The sequence below is a fragment of the Tripterygium wilfordii genome, chromosome 3, assembly GCF_013401445.1.
Source record: "Tripterygium wilfordii isolate XIE 37 chromosome 3, ASM1340144v1, whole genome shotgun sequence".
In the NCBI taxonomy this organism is placed as follows: Eukaryota; Viridiplantae; Streptophyta; class Magnoliopsida; order Celastrales; family Celastraceae; genus Tripterygium; species Tripterygium wilfordii.
The window spans coordinates 13,225,924-13,237,725 of NC_052234.1; the positions used below are offsets into that span (position 1 = coordinate 13,225,924).

Consider the following 11,802-nt stretch of genomic DNA (forward strand, 5'->3'; position numbering starts at 1 on the left):
AAAACAGATACATCCTTAACGGGGAACAACTATCATATAGAAGAATGCAGCAGCCTGATCTCCAAGCAAGTGGAAGAGAGCAATGGGCAATGGGAATATAGAAGCTGTGGCCAAAAGGAAACCAAGTGAAAATACATGGAGTGGTATTCACAACGACAAGGTTATTGACGGACCAAGTTATATGAGAGTTGCCTCTAACTCTAAAAAATGACTACATTTAAAAAATCTTAAAATACTACATAAAAGGGTGGGAAAAAAAAAACAATATACATAGTGACTCTAACCCTATTTCTCTTGATCTGAACAACTACCTGGAGAGTAAAACTTCTGGCCTGGGCGACGGACTACTCAAATGTTGCCAACCGGATAATACAACTCACCAGCCTAGCACAACATCACAGGTTATAAGGTGCGATTAATTACACACCGTCTCGGTGACCCTAATATGGCAGGTATATGTACCAAACTTCACCCAAGTAAAATATGCTGAGGATACCCAAGCAACCGGCGCAGTTATCACAGAGCGGGCAGTGTTTACTAGGGCTCTTCCATAATAGAAAATTCTTGAAACGTTCATCACTCCATATCACCTACGCCGGGCAGAATTTGCACCTGCTTTGCTGTCATTCCTTATTCTATCAGCATACATGGGCAGACGAATAATCTCATAAATCTCATTCAACAATACTTCCTCAGTGATATTGTCCCTTATGCTTCGCATAACCTGTTTTCACACCAGTATACTGTATTTATGCATGAAGGAAACAGATACTGGAAATAGAATTCAGGTGGATAAAAAAAAATATTAACTAAACCTTTTTGTACGTATTAAAATCGTTTGGCGTTGTCTTATCTGCCCTGACACGCATGCAGACCCACACCTGTTCATCTGAATCCCACGAACACTCAATAATCTTCCCGGAGTATGAAGAAGGATCTGAATCATCTGCAAAGGACAATTAGAAATCAACTCCTGCTCGTATACAATTATATAAAGATTTTGCGAAGCCAGATCCAGAAGATTTGTGAAGGACAACATATAATCAGTCTCAGATATGCACAGAAAAATGTCAGACTAACACGTGGAGATAATCTCAGAAAAATGGACATATATGATAATGCAGTATACCAGTGTGACATTGCTGAACAAAATCACGAGGCATTGACAGACAACTAGAAAGACACCTAAAATGGACGACCCCCAAAAAGGTTAAGCAACTCTCATGGTGCAGGTGGGATCAGGGAAGGCCAAGAGCCTTACCCTTAATCAGAAGATTGTTTCCAGATTTGGAAACTGTGACCCAAGTTATGGTGAAGCAACTTAAACACTAGGCCACAAATGGTTCACCATTAACGGAGTATTTCAAAGAACAAAATAAATCCACCAATGAAAACTAAAAACAGCTATGAAAAGAGAATTGAAGCACGCTGATTGCTGAATAACAATAGAGGGTAGGTGAAACAATAGACTTTTTAATTGTAGAGAAGCATCCATTTTTACTTTTTCTTTGATAGTTGCTTCAGTTGGCTTAACCTTTGGCTAATAGGCTCCCCTGTTTCTTGTAACAATAATTTTGAGGCCTTTCACTTAGCCTCTGTGTGATTTGTATTTGCGCCACCTTGCGGCTCCAATAAAATTTTACCATTAGAAGAAACCACAAAGACACGGACACAAGGTAGATGAAAAAGTCTGTGTGCCCATGTGCATTTGTTGTGTATTAAAATAAGGTTCCTGGGAATGTTGTTATAAGAAACAAGAATTTGAATGAAATGAATTATTGATACAAAACAGCAAAACAAGGTAGGAAAACAGGTCAACCTCTGAATGCAACCATATTTCCTTCCATCAGCTTCTTTTTCCCACGTTCATACAAATATAGTAACTGTCGGTCATCGTCCATCTGTCAGAATATATGGCTTTAATAGAGTTGATGTAAAATTAGATCAAATGAATGGGGCATACAAAGAAATAATATGCACATAACAAGCAAGAAGATAGAGGAGTTGACAAATCGACCTCATATAGAAAGTCAACCGAGTTCATGTCAGGATATTTCCACTTTAGAAGGCCTTCATGTGTGCGAGGAACATAAGGATCATCCCAACCCTGACACAAGAGATCATCAGTACTCTCAAGCTTATCCCAAGCTTCAGAAATAAGAATCATGAAAACCATCTTGAAAAAAGAAATTGAAAATCGATCCTCGTCAGATTCGGAGAAGGGAAATCAAATTAAATTATTGATATCCATAATGTAATTTCAATAATTGGGGGTGGGGGTGAGGGAGAGAAGAATCTATATCACACCGAGTGAAAATTGGCTGACAAATAATATTGTAAGAGAAATGAGAGTTTAAGTCTCATAGCCAAAGATAAATTTATCTTTGAAAAATTGGGTATATTTCATTTCATATTCACCGTTAGTAAGACGTAACCACCTGAAAAATTAGACCATCTGCATCATGAGAAAGCCTTGGAATAAATTCCTTTAAAAGCTTTGTAACCGTAGAGAGCAACCAAAAGTCCTTTCGCCTCACCTGGCAAAGCAATATAAGTGATGAGTCATAAATTCAAGGAGGTGGTTGAAATCTACACTCAATTCCTAGTATTAAAACATTGAATAGTGAATACCCTGAATGGTTCCAAGTCATATCTGTAATATGGATTCCTACTCTGGTAAATATTATGCCGTTCAAAATTGCGAGGCTCAATCACTTCCTTCTCAATCATCTTCCAGCGTTCATAAAAAGGCCGCTGCACCAATTTTTTGCATTATCAAACCTTATGATTAATAAATGTATCACAGGAAAACAATGAGGAAAGTTGTCCAATTCTAAGTTATACATTATATTTCTAATGCATGGAAAAGAACTGTATTTGATTATCATTACTAAACAAAGGCTAGCATTGCCTAAAATTGGGTCACCCACCATAACAATGCCCGCACACTATCCTAGAATATCTAATACAGACAGTTCCACAGAGAAAAAACAATGAAATGAACAAGTTCAAAAAGCTGAAGTAGAAAGATAATGTGAGGTGCTTCCCTCGTTCCAGTACGACTTGCCAACAATTCCGCTGCATAAACAGATGAAAGAATCTCCAAATTTCTAAATATGGAGGACTTTTTGTTGGAAGAAAATGCAAAGAGCAAAATTACCAAAGGGCTCTAGTTAAAGTCAGTAAGGTGAGAACCACATGGGGGAGGAGTGTGGAAGATTCTAAGACAACTTTTGGGAGATTGGTACCAGCACACTTCAGCAACACCTAAAGTCGGTGAAATGCGCTTCTGCAAGGCTTTAACCCATTGAAGACTCATCAATTTTAGCCAGCTATATGTAAACAATGTATCAAAGGAGAAAACAAATTTTAGAATAATAATGATAATAAATGCATACAGACACAATAATGGATAAGAAGCACCAAAATGACCATTGGCCTACTCAGAAATGAGGGCGAGAGGGCATCATTAATTTAGAAAACAAAATCCATTTATGAAAAAAAAGTAAATGCTTCAAAAGTTGAGGCTATTTGCTGAGCTCGTTTGTAATTGCTATCCTTGCAGGCTTGCACCTTCTTCATGCTTACTGAAAATTTCTTTCAATTCAAAAAAGATAAATACATCACTTGAGTAAAGATTCAATCCAATTTAAAAAGCACCAAGAGGACAACAGGAAGTCTAAAACAGACAGAGGTCCAGGAGAAACATGACCAATTGACATTTCAAACAAGATACCAAGAGATACAGACATCTGATGTTAATGGATTCATTTAGAATTAGTCTGAGGTTTCAGAACTTCCGTTTGAAAATTTCCAAGGAGGAAGCCACCGACACAGGAGAATGGTACGTATCAGCCACAGAAATAGCTAAATAATCCAAGATAACCGGAAAAATATGTTTGCCAACAGCACAGGAAAGAACACAGTTTTGAAGTTGCAGAAATTAAATCCAGAATATATTTTGATCATCATATAGTCATGGCATAAGTTGCATTTTTTTTTTCCGAATAAAATTTTGTTTAGGCTCCAAGGAGGTGCACACCAGAGCTTACACAGTCACTAAATTATGGTCATGGCATAAGTTGCATAAAGAATCATTTCGTTCTAATTTCCAACCGTATAAGAAAATAGTATAAGTAACAACAGAAAAGGAGTGTTTATACCAACCTCTACAACTGAGACTTGGTTGATTGCCATTAGATCATAAATGAGATATCTCCTCTCCTGCTTCTGTGAATCCGGCATAGTATCAATAATCATCTCCCCATCAAGTAATGTATAGTGGTGAGTCTTCTCAACCACACCCTTACAAACCAGAAGAAAAGGAAGAGAGCAAAAAGGAACAGTAAGCCATGCTGGAAATCACATGTAAGATTTGGGTGGCTCAATAAAAGAACATTCTAAAATCTAAGTATACATGCATACATACATCATTCGTATTTCTGCAAGGAAACCTCATCTGGACCCTCCTAAAGTTGAAGCTTCTATCCACTAAATAGCATCCCTCCATAGTTATTAGCATCATGTATCGTGTCCCATCAGCTTTCCATGTAGCATAATAGTACCGCTGCCTTAGTAGTTGTAAATTATCCCTGAATGCCACAAATCAACATTCCTTTTCTGTATAAAGAAACCAAGGGAAAAAAACGAAATTTGTACACTAAATGCATTGTCATTGAAATTCGAAGAGCAGTCAGGATTTGGTGCCTGAGAAAGTATCAGCCCAGTTAAGAAACAAGAAAACTAACACCAAACCATTGATGGCCATTGATGAATTCATTCTGGAAAGCACATATATTAGGAACCACAACTAGCCAGGGCCAGCAGGGTATACAAGGAGCCCCAAAGGCCCAAACACACATTAATGGCCCGCAAAATTTTGAAAAGGTTAGAGATGAGATGGTGTTGTAACATATTGACTTAAAGTGCAATATGGCATCAACAGCAAATAATATTAGAACATCCAATCACCAGAAATAAGTGACTGACAACGAACATGTGAAGAATAACATCTAAATTGCTTTCAAGTTTCAAACATAAGTTCAGCATTCTTGTGCATCCTATGGTGCCAAGACATTAGATTTCTTTCTTTCACAAATCAAACTCTATGTAAACCTATATACACAGCTTAAAGCACAATAACATAAGGCTCAATTCCAAGGGCAAATCTGCTTACATAAACACGGGGAAAAGGCAATAAAATACTTGGAGGGTGAGATTAATTGAGGCACGGTCACAATTTCAGCAGTCAGATTACATAACAAAGCAAAAACACAAGAAGCTCTTGGCCTACTCCTTAGGACTTGAACCAGGGCAAGGTTTGAGTCCCCACTCATGCTAATAATAATAATAACAAAAACCGCGACTAACAAAAAAAAAAAAAGAGAAAGCAAAAATACAACTGAAGTAACAATGATGAAGGATAATGAAACCTGTTGAGAGAAACTGGGTGTGATCCAGGAAATGGCATATTCCCTCTCCCCTGAAAAAACAGTTGCTGACATCATTGCAAACGGATGAAAAAAATTGAAGATAGCAAGTACACGAGTTATCATCATAGAAATGTGGGTTGCAAAATTTCACCTGAACTTAAACTGCCCAAGCAAAAATATTTCATTAGGCGAGTATTTCAGAAAACTATTGAACATTTTAAAATCTTATCTATCTTATTCCCACATAGTAGCTGACCTAATTCAAATATCAAAATTCAATGTCTTCTACACAGGGCAGCAAAGACAAAGTAGAAGATGAGCACAGAACCATCTAATCTAATACTATTCTATTAAAAAAAGGCCGCTAAAAGAATGAGGTCTTCCACTGAACTTGGCACAAAAAGCCTAAACCTTGATTGGTAAGGGCAACTACTAACATCATCTAGGAAAAAGAGTGAGATAAAACTTAAACAAATGCAATCACGTAATTAGAATACAAGATATCATCATAAACATGAAAATGTTTACTAAGCATAAGTAATGTAAGATCTTTTTTCTCCAGTGAGAAAAGAGAAGAAAAAAAGTAACTGAACATGAAAGATAGAAGATATGTAGTAGAAGTCCGCATACCCCAACATGGAGCTTCAGAATTTGGTAGCAGAACTGCCGAAACAACTCTTGTTGATCACTAGGTATATCATCTCCCAGAACATCATCATTTGTCATCCTCGCATCCATTTCATGATCCTCCTGAAATGAATAAGGTTTAAGACCAAAGCTAAAGAAAACAACAATGTTTGTACACTAATAAAATTATTAAAAAAAAAACTTCATGTCAAAACTAGTGGCACCATATTTATATGGAGAAAAGCCTCACTACATGCACATAAATGTATATTCCCAATGAATTACTATGAACCAAATTTTTTGTTCCAGAGGATAATTTGGAGGATAGGATACACATGGTAACATTCTTGATATGTTATTAATAGATGATCATAATTTCCCCACCCACACCGCCAGCACACACAAAAAAAAAAAAGAAAAAAAAAAGAGGAACAAAAAGAAGCATTTATATAAACATCATCGTTAGAATCACAAGTCTTTAAAGCTGCCTATCAACACCTTGCCAGAGTTAACAATGTGAATGAGGAATTTTAATGCACCATTGATACATGTCACAAAGGAAAGCACAATCTCAGAGTTCCTTTCATCTTCCCAATAGAAGCTGATGCTCAAATTCAATTGGTCCACAATATGGACTTTGATGACCTTTTAACTAAGTGATTCTGGAGATTGGAGAATCTCTAGGGATGGAGATACTATGGAATCGAGGAAAAGTGATGGATTACAAAGAAATACAGAGGACGAGCGGTTCTAGCCTTTGGATGCAAATTAGACAGGATTGGGAAGATTGACCCATCTCGTGTCTTATGTGGCGGGGGAAATGAAACTGGTTTGACTTTTGGAATGATGTATTGTTTTGGAACTTCCTCTCTCAAGGATACTTACATGGATCTTTATGTGATTGCAAGAAACAAAAATGCAGAAAATTTTGACAACATTCTCAACGGAACAGTCTCTTGAATGACGTAAATCATTCCATAATTGTCACTGCCATTGCAATATGCCGAAATTATATCAAAAATCTAGAGGCTCGGTATACTTTGAGTGCTCTGCTTACGTGCAAAATTCCAGCTGGAGCACCATCATCGTCATCATCTACCACTGCTTCACCGTTTAGATCGAAAGATCTCTTCCACTCGGGGGTTGAAGGGCAGATGAAAGCTTCAGGCTTTCTTTCATGATAAAATCTGTATAAAGCATCTATATAATCTGGTTTGTAAATTCCCGGCGGACGCACATCAGCAAAAAATTTTATTGCCTGATCAAGAAGCAAATCAAAGAAAATCCTTAAATAAATGGCGTGTATGACAAATAAAATGCGGATAATCAGGAAACTAGGCACATGGGCAACTGACCTGTGTGACTGATGTTGATTGTGATGACCGCATAAGATAATGAACAATCATATATCCCGTGCGATTATGGCCATGCGTACAATGGACAAGAATATATCTTTTCGAGAGTTTCTGACGAGAAACAAATTGTGACACCTGAAAATGCAAGTAAATTATCAAGAAGAGATGACCAGCTCCATTTTCTGATTATGACATTTTAATGCCAAGACCATAACTGCAAACAATATGCTTTTCAACAATGATGAGAAGAAGAAGAAATGCATGTATGCAGCAGCAAAATAATAGAACAGTAAATTATTTTAAGTACAAATACGAGAAGAAATTATAAATACTGCACATATTAAATACACCCACAGAAAACTAACTAATGCCAACAACCATGCTCGTATTAGAGATTTTGTCTAAACATCATACGAAGAAAAAGTGAAAGAAGATAGATACTTTAATAACAAACACAAAAGAATAATACCTCATGGACAAAATTATTCACTGATGCATTGTCAGGGACATCATCACGACCCTTGCATGCAATCTGAACCACAAATTTTGCAAGTAAATTGTTTAAGCATTGAAAATGAAAATAGACATAATAAAGGTAAACTCCCGTGCACAAGGATCCCATAGTGGGCGAGGGTCGGGGACATGGAGGATATACGCAGGCCTTACCCCAAGTCCCCAACATAATATCTGGAGAGTTTCCAAGAATGAGATGATGATAATAATATGATTTACCACTGACCTTAACATACTTGATACCCTCTTTCTTCAAGTCTGCTGGCGAATAATAACGACTGGTATTTGTCAAATCAATCACCAAACCCAGCTGAAAAATCAGCGAACAAACTTCAAAACCACTACAAACATTAAATGATTTTCTTAATGCTCTGGTTCAAAGATAAAAATACAGGGTCTTTCATTCTCTATAATTATATATGTGAGCAATACTGCCATTTTAGAAAGATACTTCTTTCCTCACCTGCACCATGATTTCCATAACCAGGAACCCCACACCACTCTCTAAAATATAATTTCCTTCTTCAAGGTTAAACTCTTCCATGCATTAAACCCCAATCATCTATAAGCCGTAGTCAAGTTTTTCTTGCCAACCTTTTTTCCTAATCTTGACTGATACTCACATCTCAACTGATTTTTATATGTTCCATAGCTCGTCAAAAATTCAATTACATTAACAGAAACCACGCAAACTGGCATCCTTCATTGTGATTCAAATCCATTTCTCTTAAAAGAATCATGAATCACGGGAAAAGACAACAAGAATGCTTCTGAAGGTTCTAGGAAATCAAAACTAAGGTGGAGAGAACATATTTGCATAAAAACGTTGTGTCCTCTAAATGGAAACAAGGAAAAAGAAGAACAAGAAAAAGAAGGATAATTGAGAGGCAATTTCAGCAGATAATGGAAATTCAGCATGCTCAAAAAACTAAAATACCTGAACAAACGGTTGTTCCTTCTTCTATAGTCTACTTTTCAGTTATACCCATATCAACTGAATATAGATGTTCCTTCTTTACAGTTTCTATTTTAAAATGCCATCCTCAACATATTACTTATTTTTTGATAGGAGGTGTTAATTCCCTGTGTTTTTCCCTTTTCCCCCCAAACCATTACTTATCTCCTGATAGGAGATGTTAAATTCCCTGTGTTTACCTTTCTTCCCCAAACCCTTTGCTGATGAATCACTTGTTTAAAGGAGTATCTTCTACCAGGAGGAACACAGTCATTGAAGAATTCACCAAGTGGAGTCTTAGAAGGAATTATGCAACCTATTTCTTGACCAAAAGGAGGGCAATCCAACCAGCCTGCAATATGAACAAACTGCTCAAGTAATAGCCAAAAAAACACATAGAAATAATATCAAACGCATACAGATTGCATTATACTAAAAAGACTATAATTAAATATCAAAGGCGATAAACTTTTGAGAGATTCTGAAATGGGAAAAAAATCTAAGCACATAATATAACCTAACATCAATAGCTCCAATCCCAACAATGTTCCTAGTCCTTTAAGTGAGCAGACACACATATTTGTGCCAACTTTATTCAGTATCCATACTGCTATATGGGTGGGTGGTGGGGAAAGAATACCCAACACAAAAGAGATGAGAGAGAGAGAGAGAGAGGGGGGGGATATAGTCTGATTATTTACTCAAAACCAACCCAATTTGCAAATCCTTTTAAGTTAAACATTGATCTACCACAGCAACAGAATCTTCAGTGCCTGAGCAGAAAGTGAGTAAATCACCCCCGTCGTTCGCGTAAAGGTTTCCAGAGTACTTCTAATTTCCTCATTCTCCTGAGCATAACGTGAATATAATCAATTCCACAGAAGGATTTTTAGTCCTATAAGCAAACTGCTTTAAGCTTTAACATCCTCTTGACTTACTTGGGTGGCACCCCCTCGATACACTTCTAGAATAAGCTTCTTTTAAGTCCTTTGGAAAAAAGCTACACTTGCTCTGCTAGGATGATAACTGTCCAAAGATGTGGAGAGAGAAAAATTGGAACTAAATGTAATTTGTTTTTAATGTCCTAAGAAGCAATTACCAATCTATGTTCCTTTGATTTCCCCAGTATCTGGTGACACCTCTTTTATGAGCTTACACTGAAATTTCTTCATAATGTCCTACGACACAATGACCCCATTGGAGCCTCTTATTATATTGACTTCGAACTGCTCAAAAATATATTCAAAAATAGAGATTCACTTACTTCCAAAACAAAGGTTACATAGCTTAATAGCACAAGAAAATTACAAGGGAATGAATAAGAACTATGCAAATCCAACTCCGTAAGGAGCAAACAGACAAAGACTAACCAGGAGGCAGTTTGCTTTTGTCATAAGTTTTAAGGCTTTTAATCTGGTATTCATCATTTACCGAACGCTGAGAGGCTAGGATTGGTCTGTCATCTGGTCGTTCTCTTTTCAATCGCTGCTTTCTTTCTTCACGCTCCTAAAACAAGATGTGCAAGAAACCAAGAACCGTGCATAAATCAAAAGCATGCATACACAATAATTAAGAAGTGTCCCCAACCCCATCCCACCAATAAATAAGTAAAACCCACTCCCTAGAAAAGATCAACGTTTTCTTTTACATTTCTAAACAGAGACCAATCATGGACACGCGTACACATTAGCAAACCAATATCTATCTCAATGTACATATTTGCCTGCGTGGGCCCAACCGGATACTGTGATGTGCGTGAGGGAGAAAAGAGGAGAAACAGAGAAAGAGTTAAAAGATAAGCAAGCTATTTCATAAGCAAAGAGACACTACATATTCCTTGATTTCAGCAGGAGGAAAAAGTAACTATTTTACCCGGTTGGCAATTTGTACAGCAGTCTCTATTCGTTCTTCTGGTGCACTGTATTCCTGCCCATCATAACTTTCTTCGTCTTCTTCAGGTGATGGTAGGACATTTAAGTCCATGGCAACGATCATTCAACATCAAGTAGCCAACATTCGCCAAATTCAACTATCAAAAGCCAGTAAGATTCAACGCAGCAATTGTGAACTCATCACCTACACCAGGGGAAAGGAAAAAAGAGAAATGTCATTAACATCATGACATGATGATAAACAGAAATAAATCTAAAAGGTGAAATAAATGATTAAGGAAGTGTTTGGAGATTAGAGTCTCGAGAGTTCCGGAGAAAACATTTCAAGTTTATTTGGTACTTGGTAGCTCTTGGTGCAATAAACCAAAAAAAAAAAAAAAAAAAAAAAAAAAAAAAAACAGAGGCAAAAGTCCACCCTGGAAAATCCTAGAATTTCAGTCCAATCACAAACGTTTACAATTAGGTATTTTAATTTCACGCCAGCGAAAACCAGATGTAAACGAATTCAAAAACCATGCAAACCAAAACTCAAACCCTAAAACTTCCCCAAACGTCTACTCTAGTAATAGAATCACGAAAACGGCATTATTCATAAAATCAAACAAGCAAAACGAGCTGACAATCCTCACCATTCACAAGGAATCGAGGACAAGCTCTCACCAGAACGCACTACCACGCAACGTCCCGCCAAGTAGTAGAGAGCGAAAGATAGTAATCAATACTTTCGCGATCAAGAGCCTAAGCAATTACGCAACGGAGTTTCTGTGCTCCAGTTCGAAACCCTAGACAAATAAAGACATAGCTGAGATGGAGAGAGGGGGTGTGTATTTATTAATGAATCGGTACCAAGAGACAGATTAGGAACGGGGGAAAATCAGGAATCATAGGACGGTGGGGAAATTAGGAAATCAATCATATAAATAGAAGATCGATAAAACAACAGTGAGAGATTATCGTTGAAAGGGAAAAGTGGACTGTTTAAAAATAAAATAAATATTAAAAGAAAATAAATTGTCAGTTTTGGACGT

The 11,802-nt window shown here is 37.0% G+C and overlaps 1 protein-coding gene across 4 annotated transcripts; it reads right to left on the minus strand.

Moving 5' to 3' along the window:
- Positions 1-109: 109 nt before the first annotated feature.
- Positions 110-11,741, minus strand: LOC119995268 (mRNA-capping enzyme-like). Of its 4 annotated transcripts, none has more exons than XM_038841729.1 (18): positions 11,404-11,735; positions 10,755-10,958; positions 10,253-10,388; positions 9,083-9,234; positions 8,154-8,237; positions 7,884-7,946; positions 7,415-7,549; positions 7,117-7,317; positions 6,063-6,182; positions 5,433-5,482; positions 4,430-4,592; positions 4,168-4,305; positions 2,632-2,754; positions 2,439-2,537; positions 2,018-2,107; positions 1,820-1,901; positions 816-946; positions 110-724 (listed from the first exon to the last, which is right to left on the minus strand). In XM_038841729.1, exons 2-18 carry the CDS (start codon positions 10,875-10,877, stop codon positions 587-589), a joined length of 2,028 nt encoding a protein of 675 aa, XP_038697657.1. In that variant the 5' UTR covers positions 10,878-10,958; positions 11,404-11,735; the 3' UTR covers positions 110-586. The 4 variants fall into 4 exon arrangements, with proteins under 4 accessions (XP_038697657.1, XP_038697654.1, XP_038697656.1 ...); XM_038841728.1 differs by having other exon boundaries at positions 587-724; positions 7,099-7,317; positions 10,755-10,911; positions 11,404-11,741; XM_038841727.1 differs by having other exon boundaries at positions 587-724; positions 7,099-7,317; positions 11,404-11,741.
- Between the last annotated feature and the right edge of the window lie 61 nt (positions 11,742-11,802).